At 42.6% G+C, this 14,629-nt stretch overlaps 1 protein-coding gene across 4 annotated transcripts in view; it reads left to right on the top strand.

Annotated features, from left to right (window-relative positions):
* RALGAPA2 (Ral GTPase activating protein catalytic subunit alpha 2) overlaps positions 1-14,629 on the top strand; it is a 326,207-nt gene that overhangs the window by 292,364 nt on the left and 19,214 nt on the right. For all 4 annotated transcript variants that reach the window (XR_010138774.1, XM_054541632.2, XM_054541631.2 and 1 more), the window contains one exon: positions 12,631-12,752. Coding sequence is in view for 3 of the 4 variants with exons in the window: in XM_054541632.2 (XP_054397607.2) it covers positions 12,631-12,752 (122 nt within the window). In the remaining variant the exon portion in view is untranslated. The remainder of the gene's footprint in view (positions 1-12,630; positions 12,753-14,629) is intronic.

The raw sequence follows: 14,629 nt of genomic DNA, 5'->3' as shown, positions 1-14,629 counted from the left end.
AGGGTACATGTGCACAACATGCAGATTAGTTACATATGTATACATGTGCCATGTTGGTGTGCTGCACCCATTAACTCATCATTTAACATTAGGTCAGTTCTGCATTTCTAATTATTTTCCGTTTTGTTGTCACTTCGTGGATATTAAATGCCCCAAAAACGTCAGCAGTGGTCCTTTCTATATTAAGGTTGGAAGTACATTTTTTAGCTTCTAACATATGATGTCTTTAGGACGAGTGAAAATCTGTGAAAGAGAAACACGGTTCAAGTGACATTGACTCCCTTCCTCCCAGAAATCAAGTTATTGGCGTCAGCATGGCAGAACTCAGGGCTTCTATTGTTCATATTGATTCGTCACTTTTTCAGTCGTTTTCATCATTGAAGTAGCCTGTTGAATCTTTTCTCACTCAATTTGACAGCACTTTCTCTAGACTTGAAATAGGCAGAATGACTAATTTTCTTGTCACTTACATTTTTACTGATGTGAGACTTTGAGCGACAGTGTCACAGGGCATTTTCTCACTTGGTGATTTGCAGAAGGTGAGGTGCACTGGGAGAATTGGAGAAGATGGAAATGGAAAATGCTATAATTAAGGATGTGCTCCTTCACAAATCAATCCCCTGGGAAGAACTGATTTGAACATTTCTAATAACAGTATAGTCCAAATCCATTGCATGTGTGGAGTGCCTCAGATTCTAGGAGGGAGACCTTCAGCTCCCTACGCCAGAAGGACATGGGAATATGAGAACAGACCATCTCCAAAAGTCTGTAATTTAATAGCCTGAAGAAAATCTTTTTCTCATTTCCGTTTGCTCTTATCATTTCCTCAGAATTATTCTTAAACTTGGTTATATGGTATTTTCTTCTTTTTGAGCAGTAGTGGACTGTTTCTCTCCAGGAGTGTATCATTAGGGTTTGAAACTTAATCTAATATCTTATACCTCCATGTGTTTAATTTCCTTTTCCAAAACATCCATTTTATTTGGTTACATTGTTGAGTAAAGTCATCCTCTTTACCCGTTACCAGGCTTTGACATTTATTTTGAATGATTCATTTATTTGCGGCCTTAAACAGTCCTAGAATTTAAATTTACGTTATATTGAAAGAGAAATAAAATCTTGTGAAAATCATGTATGGCTTTACGATGTAACTGGCATCTGTTCCTGTCTTGCTCATTATGGAATTTTATCCATTTGTTTAGTTATTAAATGCGACCTGAGCCCACCTGTGGAGCATGTGCCTTTGAGGCAGGTACCAGGGAAGGGCATGGGAGCTGAGGCTCTGCAGGAACCCTGCTGCTCCTCCTTCCAGATGCTTCTCCCTGGGATCTGGGAAATGGCTGTCTCCCGCTCCCTCCATATCCCTTGACTGCTCTTTCACTTCTGCCCACCCTCTGGTGGGGGTGGGGGTGGGGGTGGGGGTGGTTCCCTAACATTGCATTCTCCCCTTTTCTCCTTCAAGCTCATCTCCAAACCCATGACTCAGCTCTTCAGCTCTGGCCCAGGCCTCTCTGCTGAGTCCCAGTCAGCACTGCCCTGAAGTTGTCCCCCAGGAATCCCTTGGGCTCTTCAGACTCCTCCACTCAACCCTGCCCTCCTCCTCAGGTCCCTTTCTGTCCCACCCTCCTGGTCACTTACACCTTGATCCCACGGTTATGTCCAGAATCCATCTCCATCTCTTACCATTGGTGAGCACCCCAAGTCCAGCTGGGTCTGCCCCGCGTTGTGCCGCTTCCTCCCCTGCATTGTCTCCCTGCCCCATTATCTCTTAGGCATAGATCAGGTCCTGCTGTTCATCTGTTTTAAAACCTTCGGAGATTCCCAGTTGCCACAGGCTGGTGTTGCTTCTTCCCTTCTGTAACCAGCCCATTGCAGTCTGACCAAGACCCACTCCTCATTCCCGTGAATCGCTCCACCCTCCAGCTTCCTAGAGCTCGTTGTCCACTTGTCTTTCCATATAAGATGTGAATGCTGCAAAGAACAAGACTGTGTGTTTTTCATCCTCCAGCTGCTAGAACAGTCGCGGCACATGGTCTGCTGCTCTTCCTGTGTCTTCCATGATTAAATGATTCAGCCACTGTCTGCCTGGAGGGCTTTTGCTGTGCCAGGCCATCCTGCCATTTGTTCTTTCATGTGTTCAGTGAAGATCTTTTTATTAGCAGGCCTTCCTCACAATACACAGCGTGCACTGCATACCACTAGGCATTTTGGGGGGCATTTTTTTTGAGACGGGGTCTCATTCTATCGCCCAGACTGGAGTGCAATGGCATGATCAGAACTCACTGCAGCCTCAACTTCCCAGGCTCAGGTGATCCTCTCACCTCAGCCTCCTGACCAGCTGGAACCAGAGGCATGTGCCATTAGAGACAGGGTCTCACTATGTTGCCCAGGCTAGTCTCAAACTCCTGGCCCCAAGCGATTTTCCCACCTTAGTCTCCCAAAGTGCTGGGGATTACAGGGGTAAGCCATTGCACCCAGCCTGGGGGCATTTATTTTATTGAGATATAATTCACAGACCATAGCATTCACCCTTTTAAAATGTATAATACAGTGGTTTTTTGTATATTCACTGAGTTGTGCAACCATTGCCACTTCCAATTCCACAACATTTTTGTCACCCCAAAAAGAAACTGAATACCCAATAACTGTCATGCCACATTCTCCCCTCCCTCTGGCCCCAAGCAGCCACTGATTTCCTTTCTGTCTGTATTAATTTGCTTATTCTGGACATTTATATTAATGAAGTCCCACGATATATGGGCTTTGGCATCTGACTTCTTTCACTTAGCATAGTGTTTGCAAAGTGCATCCACGTCACAGCAGGTATCAATACTTCATTCCTTTTTATGGCTGAATACTATTTTATTGTATGATACATTACATTTTGTTTATCCATTCATCAGTTTGCAGGCATGGGGGTTGTTTCTATTTTTTGGCTGTAAATAATAATGCTCCTATGAACATCTGTTGGCAAGTTTTTATGTGAACATATATTTTCAGTTCTCTTGGGTATTGAGCTTCTAGGAGTAGAATTGCTAGATGACATGTTAACTTTTTGAGGAACTGCCAAACTGTTTTCCACAGTAGCTGCACTTTGTTTGTTTGTTTATTTTTGAGACAGAGTTTCACTCTTGTTACCCAGGCTGGAATGCAATGGTGCGCTCTTGGCTTACCGCAACCTCCGCCTCCCGGGTTCAAGCAATTCTCCTGCCTCAGCCTCCGGAGTAGCTGGGATTACAGGCATGGACCGTCACACCCAGCTAATTTTGTATTTTTAGTAGAGACAGGGTTTCTCCATGTTGGTCAGGCTGGTCTTGAACTCCTGACCTCAGGTGATCCGCCTACCTCGGCCTTCCAAAGTGCTGGGATTACAGGCGTGAGCCACTGCGCCCGGCCTGTGGCCACACTTTATATTCCTACCAGCAAGATATGAGGATTACAATTTCTCCACATCTTCTCCTCGTCCTCACTGGTTATTGTTGTCACTTGTCCTTTTGATTATAGTCATCCTAGTAGACGTGAGGTCATATCTTATTATGGTTTTCATTTCCATTTCCCTAATGACTAGTGGTGCTGAGCATCTTTTCATGTGTTTACTGGCCATTTGCGTATCTTCTTTGGATAAATGTCTATGCACATCCTTTGCCCATTTTTAAACTCGGTTGTCTTTATTGTTGATCTGTGAGAGTTCTTTGTATATTTGAGATACAAGATCCTTATCACTTAAATGGTTTGCAGATGTTTTCTCCTATTCTGTGTGTTGCCTCTTCACTTTCTTTGATCACTACTCAAAACATTGCTCAAAAACGAAAACGTGTTATTTTCTTGTGCATCCTCTATTCCAAAAGCGGCCAGTAGTGGGGAGCAGCAGAAGAAATCCGCTAATTAATTTCCTAGTTTTGTAAAATATTCTTAGCCGTTCCTTCTCTGAGCTCAGACTCTGCCACAGTAGGGTCATTTTTTTACTAGGTTTAAAATGCATCCATGGGTGTATTTTACACATTCGAAACAGGGTAGTATTCCTCAATCCACAGCTGCTGTTAACTCATCTCATTTTTATAAGTTTCTGTGAGGCCAGTTTGTGTCCTGTGGGAGAGTCGTGCCTGCCTCCTTGTGTGTAGCGCCTCATTCTCTGCCTCACCGGAGAGCCTGCTTCTGCTCCATTTCCTCTTCCCTCCACGCCAGGGTGTACGTGTCACCCAGCGTGGCCCTCTCTCTGCCACACCATAGTCCTTCCTGGTTATGCTCAAGGTCATTCTCAGAAGTTCTGGTCATTTCAAGCCTGCAAGTAGCATTCTTACCTCTTCCACATGCCCAAAAGATGTATGTCATCCACTTCTGAAAAATGCAAAGAATAAGTAAGGTATTGAAGTATTTGGACAAGCCCATTGATTGAACGTACAGATGCCGGTCAGCCTTGACCTCTTCCAAACTAGAGGACACTCAGGACCCTCCTTAGTGGTGCAGTTCCTCTGAGGGCAATATAGCAACTTAAGTGACATCACGTTGCTTCCTTGCCTCAAGCCATTCGGGCCTCCTGTGCCCAGGCCCAGCCTGTCTTTCAGCTGCACCTCCTGCCACCGTCTCACTACCCCGTGGCTCCAGTCTCCTTTCTCCTCCTGAAGCATTGCAAGTTCCTTCCCGCTCATGGCATTCTCTGTGCCTCAACTGCTCTTACACTCCTTACCCCCACTTCATCCCTGCTTGGTTAGCTGCTTCCCTCCCATCAGAGACTTCGTTGAGCTTATCTCCCTCTTTCCTTCCTGGTACTGACATAATGACAGTTTGCCTTATTCCCTGGACTTGTCCTTTAACTAGTGTTCGGTCTGCCTCCCTGCTAGAATGTAGGCTTGCTGGGGGCAGGAGCGACATCTATCTTGTTCCCTGATTACATGCCCATTACCTAGCACAGGGGGGCACTCAATACATATCTCTTGAATGGATGAGCGCTTGAATGAAGGTGGATTTGCTTTTTGAAAATAGCATAGCCACTTGAGATCCAGTTCTCTGAGCAGACTAGGATAATGTATAGAAATCTATGCTTAAGCCCATGAATATATGTAGTATTCTGACCATTCTCAGATTCAGCTGATTTTGTCATTCTTAATGCGTAGTAATTCTAACAACAGTAATTTTGTAGAAATACATTTTTATTTTTTGGAGCATTATCCCCCTCCCCCACAGGTGGCGTTCATTTCCATGTTTGATTTGAGCTTTTTGAATCCCTTCTGTCAGAGTTCCCCACAACTTTTTGAAAATTTTGAGCTCTGACATTCTGGTCTATTTCTGGAATGAAATCCCTAAAAATAGTACTGTCTCTTTTCTGCTTTCTCTGTGTCTGAGTCAAATGGACTTCTTTGTAATCATCGTCAACTCTAACACCCAAACATATACCTTTTATATCAGCCTTCAACTTGAAGCTCATTCTGTCCTTCTGATGGGTGAGAAAAGATTCATTTGATTAGTGCTGTTTCATTCTGGCCAAATTGCCCATTTTTATTATGAAATATTTATACAGACTAGAAGACGTGTCGTTTACATACGTTCTAAGGAACACCAAAATGTGTCCCGGTACTGACACCCACTTGCACCAGCCAATATATTTCAGACCCTCCCAGGTACCACCCCTCCACACCCCAGAGGTAACCCCAGGTTATTATTCCCTGGCTCTTTATCGTTTTCCTACATATGTGTGTAGCCCTAAGTAATATGTTTCACTTAACCTGTTTTATATATATATATATATATATAGGCCAGGTAAGATGGCTTAGGCCTATAATCCCAGCACTTTGGGAGGCTGAGGTGGAAGGATCACTTGAGGCCAGGAGTTCAAGACCAGCCTGGGCAACATGGCGAGACCTCAATGCTACAAAATATTTTAAAAATTAGCCAGGCGTGGTGACGCATGTCTGTAGTCCCAGCTACTTGGGAGGCTGAGATGGGAGGATTGCTTGAGTCCAGGACTTCAAAGTTGCAGTAAGCTATGATGGCTCCACTGTACTCCATACTAGGTGACGCAGTGAGACCCTGTCTATAAATAAATAAATAAATAAATAAATAAGGTATAGCAATAGAATTGCACTCAATGTGTCCTTCAGTGACTGGCTTTTTTGGTTGAGCATTGTTTTCAGTTTTATCTTTATTAATACACATGCCTACAGTTCATTTATTTTCACTGCTATATAATATCCCATTGTGTGACTGCATTTATCCTTGAATGTTAAAAATAGTTTCCTTTTTCTTTTTTGCTGTTGTCTGTAACATGTTATAAACATTCTGAACCAAACACATACGTACCAGAACTCACATACTGAGGAGAGGAATTGCCAGCCTGCAAGCACGCGCATCTGTTCTTCCCTGGATAAGGTCAGATTGCTCTCTGAAGAAGCCAGGCCAGTTCCTCCCAGCAGCAGGTTCTTGGGGCTCCTGTGACCCATGTCCTGTCTGACATTTGGCATTATTACATGTTCTGTGTTTGGCCACTCTGGGATATATAAGATGATATTTTGTTGTGATTCTCATAATCCCTGATCATTAATAGTACTGAGCAACTTAATTGCCAGTTATGGTTTATCTCTTGGTTGCCCATCTTTCTAGTAGGTTATTTGACTTTTTCTTATGGATTTGCTTGGCGTTCTTCTTATATTCTGGCACCTACCCCTTGCCAGCTCTCAGTCACAGATGCTTCCTCCCACGTTGTGCCTGGTAGTTCTGCCTTCTTTACAGTATTGTGGTAAACAGGAGCTCTTACTTTGAATGTGGTCAGATGTACCAGTCTCTTCTCCCTGTGGTTCATGTTTTGGTTTCTTAAGAGATCTTTCCATACCCCAAGGTCATAAAGAGTTTGCCCCACACATTCTTCTAAAAGTTTTTATCACGCAGTTTTCTAAATCTATGTATAATTTTACTTCAAATTGAACTCTCTAACCTCTCCTTACAAGTTGCTATTGCCTAGAATATATCTAGCTGTCTCATAGCTTAAAGCAATGGACACGAATTTCAGGCCTTCATTTATCCACTCAGTAAATATTATGTGGGGTGCTTTTAAGCTAGGTTGTATGAGTGACGTAAGAGAATAAATTTCTGTTGACATAGATTTGATGAGCCTGACTCATATGGTGTCCTCAAGGAGTTTATTGAAGTAAACGATGGTCCCAAAAACCATATGTCTGTGTCCCAGTTCCTGGAACCTGTGAATGTTAACTATTTGACTCAAGGCTGTGTGCTGATGTAAGTTAAGGATCTTGAAATGAGGAGATCTTCCTGGGTTATCCAGGAGAGCAGTAAATCCAGTGAGGAGTGTCCTTTAAGAGAGACACATAGAATAGGAAGAGGCCATGTAGCCATGGAGGCAAAGAGGAGAGTCATGCAGCCCCGCGAACGCAGACAGCCACCTGGAACTGGAAGAAGCATGAACAAAATCTCTCCTGCAGCCTCTGCTGTCATCTTGATTTTGGACCTGTGGTCTCCCAAAACTAGTGAGAGAATAAATTTCTGTTGTTTTAAGCCACCCAGTTGGTGGTCATTTCCAGCAGCCACAGAAAACTAACATAAAGAGGCTTAAGATGGTCATATGTGGTAGCTATTTAGCCAGAGGTTTTCAACCTTTTCCACACATTAATGTACTCAAGGGATGGAACAATAGCAGCAGAACTCAGGGGCACCAGAACTTTTGAGAGGGATGTGTAGGTGGCTGAAGCATCCCAGATGGTTCTGAAACATGACATTCCCTCCTCTGCAGATCACTGCCATGGGAGTTAGAGTCATGAGAATGGCTAGCTCTGGGCTTGCTTGTGCCAGTGATAAGAGGCTGCATGAGTTCAGAAAGAAAACTGGGGTGGGTACGCAAACTGTTACAGCACACATGCACTGATGTCAGGAGGCTGCCTGTGTCCGGGGCCACTTTGCCAGTGTGAGCATCATGTCCACTCCTAGGAAATTTAGAGAAGGTTCAGGCAAGAAGGGTTTCAGGGGTTGAAAAAATATAGTCTGCAACGTAGCCTCTTCCAAACAGTTCTCTTTATTTCTTTGATAAAAGAAGCTTGAAAGTGCTAAACAACAGTCAACAAATACATAGCCCGAATAAGTAAAAAGAAATTAAAATGGAATAATTGTTGTTTTGTCATATTTTGTAAAGTCAGCATGATCTGGGTATAGATGCAGCTTACACATACGCACTCAGGTTTACGTTGCAGGTTGATTATTATAGCTCACATATATTTAAGTCAGTTGATTTGTCTCATTTGGAGTTTAGTTCCCAACCTCACACGCGATCTTGAACTTAACACCATTTATTCTAGAATTCAAGATATTAGATGAAAGCAGTAAAGGTTAGAGGACCTGGTCTGTAGCCTTAATTCCATTACTGTGTCACTGTGATTCAAGAAAATTTCTTGAACTCTCTGAGCTCCCATTACCTGATCAGTAAAATGGAGACCATAGGACTTCCCCACTCATGAGGGTATAGCCTGAAGGGGGTTTGCTTGCCATGGAGACTGACAAGGAACTCTCCTCTAGCTTACCTACTACATTCTTTCTGCAACAAAACCCTAAGCCCACATGGTGGAGGCAGGGAGCAGTCAATCCAGATTTATCATGCTTTTCTTTCTGTGCTGGAACCCAGGTAGATGCTTCATATATAGGATTCTATTTAATCTTCCCAGCTGTCCTGAGAACAGGCGTTGGTGTCCCCATTTTACATTTAGTAAGACAACTGAGGCTGGAGTTGGAGCCACTTGCCTCAGCTGTCTCACGTGTAAAATGGGGACACCAACACCTGGCAGGGCAAAGGGCAGCTGAGATTCAAACCCTGCCTTCCTTCCACCAAAATACAAGCTCCTTCCTGACTGTCATGCTGCTACTGTCTCTAAAAATTAAAACAAACAATAATGAGAGTAAAGTTGGGGGACAGGTTCAGATTCTCAGATTCTTACAGCTCTGCAGATTCAGCAGGGTGTGTCTTGAGAGTCTCAAGAAGTTCTCTTGGAAATTTTTGATAAAATGTAACCAGTAAAGGCGTATAACCTCTTTAGTAAAGTAGAGGAATATTATCCATTTTTTTATTTTTTATTCTAGAGACAGAATCTTGCTATGTTGCCCAGGCTGGACTCAAACTCTTGGGCTCAAGTGATCCTCCCACCTCAGCCTCCTGAGTCGCTGGGACTACAGGCCTGTCTCTTAATCAAAATTCTTGATAAAAATTCTTATGTGAAAATGTGAACAGGATGAGTGGCTAAAGAAACTGAGAAATGTCCAGAAGCCAAGATGGGTTTCTGGTCAGTAATTTTAATGTTCCCTGAATTGAGTAATCCAGGGGAAAACTGCTCTTTAAAAAAGTACTTTGTTATGTGTGGCTTTTAATGAGATAATAATTCAGAACAGAATTAAAAGTTACACATTTGTTAGTAAACTTTTTAAGAGAACAAAAGGGCCATGGCTAGTATTGAAACAAGGATCGAATTTGTGACCTGGTGCCTCTTTCAGTGAAAGGTCTTTGACCGTCCAGGGATCGGCATTATTTCAGCATTCACTTCACATTTTAACATGTCTTACATGTGAAAAGCTTACAAGCATTTTGATGTCTAAATTATAAATGCCCTTTGTTATAGAAAGCAACCAGCATTGAAGCCCTAAGGATATTAGGTAAGAAAATGTCAGATGATACTGCTCCAAATTGCCCTTGCAATTAATTCAGTTAAGATCCCAGCGCTGTGTTTTTTATGGCTACTAAAAGAAATGATTTTTGGCACCCACAAGCTCCTTGGCTGTTTCTAAACGCTGCCAGAGCTAAGGGGATATTTGTTTTCTCTTTGTCAGGGTGTTTACATGCCCTGGCTTGGGCCATGAGCGAAAATGTATTTGATGATCTCCTGGTCTCACCCCAATCCCTAATGGATGTTTGTCTAAATGACAGCACCCAGTTTAGCACTGTTAACACTCCAGTTAGTGGGCGGGAGAGTGTGGGCTGTGTGTGACAGTCGGGGACATGGATGTCAGGGTCAGGAACCTTCTATGAAGGAAACACTTCCTCCTCCAGGATCCAGTTCTGGAAGCACCTTTATGTTTTCTGTCTCCTACTGCCTTAATTTAGGAGTCAGACCATAAATATTCATTGAATCAGAGAATCTCACAACTTCATTATTACTCCTCTAAATATAGTGCTGGACTTTCTCTAAGGTGCCCAGATCTCTCAGCCTTGACAAAGACAAGCTTATGACAATTGGATAGTGCCATCCAGGATAGGGACGGTGGGCTGCCGTCTGGGGTCAGTTCATATGGTATTATGCAAAACGTCCCTTTGTAGGTTTGATCATGAGCTTAATTAACATAGCCAGCCACTTTCCAGATACGTGGCTTCCGTAGAGTAGTTAGCAAAATGCACACGCATTTCCTTTTTGTTCACCATTGTCCCAAGCACTGTATGTGGATGTGTTGGACGCAGTGGAGCCTTTCAGGAAATAGCAGGACGATGCTAGGCAGAGCATGACAGGTCTTTAGAGGGACGTGCCTGCTCTAACCCAGGCCCACAAGCAGACGACGGACTGAAAGGGGGAGCCATGAATTGAGCGTTGACAGCGGGCCACGGCGGTCCAAAGGCTCAGGTGGTTGTCAGCCATAAGTTTAGCTCAGCTCTTTGAGTAATTTGTCACGCCTCGCTCAGCCCCTGCTGGGCCAGCACGTGCCAGCTTAGTGTCAGAGTGCCTGTTCGCCAGACGGCCACTCAGGCCTAACGTCCTGCTGTTCCCCGGACCAGCGGCTTGCTGGGGCCATGCACGGAGGGCCGAGCTGTGGCGACAGCCAAGTGCTGTGCAGAATAAGTGTGTTCATAATGAGACGTGAATGGCATTAGTGGGTCCCTCTAGAATTGGGCCTGAGCAGGCACCTCTCGCTGAGGAAGTTTGGCAGCCTGTTCATTAAGGCGAGTCACCAGGAGTTCAGCACACAGTCGAGAAGCCAGTTCAGGCTCATGCTGCCCAGGCCTTGGGCGGTTGTGCCCATCTATATAAAAAATCATAAATCATTAGAGGGGCCACTTTGGAAATCTTCAAACTCATTTTCCTTGCTTGAGGTTGTATAGAACAAACTTACGGAGAAATTCTGGCAGCACGCTGTCCAGTAGTGCTTTCCACGGTGACAGGCATGTCCTGTATCTGTGCAATCCAGTATAGAACCCCTAGCCACATGCGGCTATTGAGTGCTTAAAATATAGCAAGGCGGGGGGAGGGGGCAAAGCAACTGAATTTTAGCTTTTTACTTTAATTAATTCAGATTTAAAATGAGATATCCACGTGTGGCTTGTGGCTACTGTACGGGATAGCACAGCCCTAGAATGCCTCTGGTCTCCTCATGGTATGAAAATTATCCTCTGAATATAACTGAAGGAGTAGGGAGAGGAAGAGCCTGCATTTAGAGATCGGTGTGCATACTTTGCCATAAGAAAGCAGAAAAGTATTTGACCATTTAAAAACACATGCTGTCTTGAAAGCTGATTGAAAGGACGTAATTGTCACCAACTTGTATTTTTAAAGAGGCCATTTTGAAAAGATAGTTTGAAAATGTAGTGAGAAATGCTAGAGTTACTTTTCCTCTTCTGGAGCTGCCAATAATAAACTGATGGTGATCCACATTCCCTGTGTTCCTGGAGAATTAGCATGATTTTCAAAACGACTGAAACATGTCTTTTAACTTTTGCATTGATAATGAGGAAGGGGAAAATGAGACGTCATGCGGACTTCCCCAAGTGTTAATTCATAACGTCGTATGTGCAGTGCCTCCATCCATTGTCGGATTGTTCTGACGTTATCCTGTTATTGGAAGTGCATGATTCACCTTCTAAGGAAACAGAAGCCACACACAAAAGGGGAAGATTTGCTTTCTGCCCTGTGAAAGCCTGCCACACGCAGGGGTCCTATTAAGACAGCTGGAAAGTTGCTTCAGTGTGTTACGCTTGTAAGTTTTATTGGTGACTGGTTTTTGATTACACATTTGAATGCTGTGTGTTCCAGACTGCAGTTTTAATTAAAAGGCAGTAGTCTTTTTTTTAAAAATTGCACTGTGCACTCTTGGTAGATTCTCTCACATAGTAGTTCTTATTTTCCAATGTTCACAGCTTGTCTTGGTTAGAGGCTCTGATGCCCCCTCAGAATCTATCTTCCTAGCCTTCTCTTTTCCCAGTAACTTGCTTCTTATTTTTAAGAAATGTCTGCACTGTCGTATCACCAAGTTGCTTGAAGTATCAACTCATATGTCAGTAGACTAAGAATGTTTTATCCACTGAAATAGGACGTAAAAGATCTACCACTGTCAGTGGAAAGAGATGCTATTGCAATCAGTATCTCTTGTTTTTGTTTAAATCAACCCTAATGATCTTACGATGTTATTCTGTAACTGTTGCTTTACGTGTTTTTAGGGTTACTAGTATTGAATGGAATTAAAGTCTAAGAGAAACTTAGGTCTCAAAACCAGAATTTGGGTATGAATTATGACTAATAATTTTCTGCAAGATGGTAAAGAACCTGCAGGATACTTTTTTAGACAGAAAAAATTGCACAACGGTATTAAAAGTGAATTCTGTCACTGCTCTGCATGCCACTTTGCACGTGTACTTGTTTCCTTAACCGATTACCGCAGCTATGAAGAGCGAGCTCTGTATCTCGAAGCAATAATTCAGAACCACCGCGAAGTAATGACATTTGAGGATTTCGCAGCCCAAGTCTTTTCTCCCTCTCCCAGCTACTCCCTCAGCGGAACGGGTGAGTGTCTACATTATTCTCTCACGCGCTTAAGACGCATTCGAGCAGCAGATGTACACCTGTTTTTCACAGATAAATGCTTGCAAATTTAAGAAGAGCATTCTCCCTCTGAATCAACTAATGAATATCAAAAGGAATGATGACATTCATTTTAATTTGTTTTGTATTCGAGCTGTTCACTCAGTTCCTTTCTTCAGCTATCCTGTTAACCTTCAAATCTAGCAAGGTTAATGAACTTTTTCTCAGTAATGTGCTCCGGTTCATTCAAGAGTGTGGGTTTCTTGCTGAGCTGGGAATATGCTGTTTAAAAGCAATGCCCGAATCAGTGCTTACTTATCAAAAAAGAGTTCCTCACAGTGGAAGCCGTTGCTACTAATGCTAAATGGGGATTATGCTGCCGAGATTCGAAGGTCAGGGATTAATGCAGGAGACATGGAAGGACAGTGTCCCGGGGTCCATCATTACAGCAGTGCAGTGTGCGTGTCTCTCTGGAGTGGTTTGTGTCATGTGGACAAGCCGCCGACCGGAGCAGCACCTGGTGTGGAACCCGTTTAGAAACCAGCTTACAATAATTTTCATTTATTAGGGCCAGTGGAAAATTGTGAAAGCTTCCATAGATTTCCTTGTTTTTAGGTTTTTATTCTTTGTATATTTCCAGTTTGGGGGGGAAAATACATGTACTGCCACTTAAACAGATTATATGATTACTGTGTGTTTCTTTCAAATAATAGAATTATTACTTGTAAATTTCTGCATATAATTACAGATTAATTGCCTTTCAGAGAATAAATGGGATATTTAGCCAATGCATGTTGAGATTCTCAGTGAGGAGCTTCCTTCTTCTTCCACTGCTTTAAATGAAACTGTTAGAGTGCTTAATAGATTTCTAACCTGTGTCAATTGTCTCTGAACACTGCCTTACTTCTCCTATTCTGACTTGTTAACAAATATCTTATACACAAAGTGAAAAAAAATTAAATCCAGTGAAATAAATCACTTACAAATAAAATCAGCCATGCATCATTGTTTAACATCGCTGGCCTCAATCCTTGCCTCTCGGAGCTTTGTTGGGAGATAAGAGGGAGAGGCACGCACTTGCGCAGGGAGCCAGGAGCAGCAGGCAGAAGGCTTGGGAGATAAGCAGGCTGGCAGAGGTGCAGGAGCAGCGCGATTTGCATAATCACGCCTCTGCTTCCTGGTGAGGCGTCAAGGAACACTGGGATGGCCTCTATTGATCTTTGTTGAACTGGAATACTAAGCAACATGAGAAAAGCTTATAACTTAAAGCTTTGATTAATGTTTCTTACATTAAAAAAGTGGAACAGCTGTGAATTGAATTCTTTTATACACTCTGCCAACATTCTATCTAAGACAAAAAAAAAAATTCGTTTCAAGGGAAATGAAGATTTCATACTCTGTCTGGCTAGAGATTTTAAATCGTTTCTAATTTTTCAGTGAAAGAACATGAGGGATCTATAGCAAAGCTAATTTTAAAAAGATCTCATTCAGCTTTTTCCCACCCTCATGAGATTATTCCCCTCTTCGTGAGCACTTGATTTTTCAGTGCAGGTTGTTTTTTGTTTTTTGTTTGTTTGTTTTAACTCTTGAGAAAGCTTTTTACTTCTTAAAATTAAACATGTAAATAATAACTAGATGTTTTCATTCCTTAACTGTTACATTCTTAAGATTATTAAGATATTATCAAAATGAATAATGATGGACTGTTTTCTATGTATATTTTAGCCTCTGTATAAACTAATTTGATCTTTTCCAAACATCCATAATTATTTAAACCAATTGAAATGAGTGAGATTCTAGGAGCAATTTGAGTTTTTAAGAACTCTACTTGGAGAGGATTGTCAATAGGCTTCTTCAAG

The sequence above is a fragment of the Pongo abelii genome, chromosome 21 (assembly GCF_028885655.2).
Source record: "Pongo abelii isolate AG06213 chromosome 21, NHGRI_mPonAbe1-v2.0_pri, whole genome shotgun sequence".
Taxonomy (NCBI): domain Eukaryota; kingdom Metazoa; phylum Chordata; class Mammalia; order Primates; family Hominidae; genus Pongo; species Pongo abelii.
Note: the sequence above shows the minus strand (reverse complement) of the source record. Positions and strands in the feature narration are given on the sequence as shown.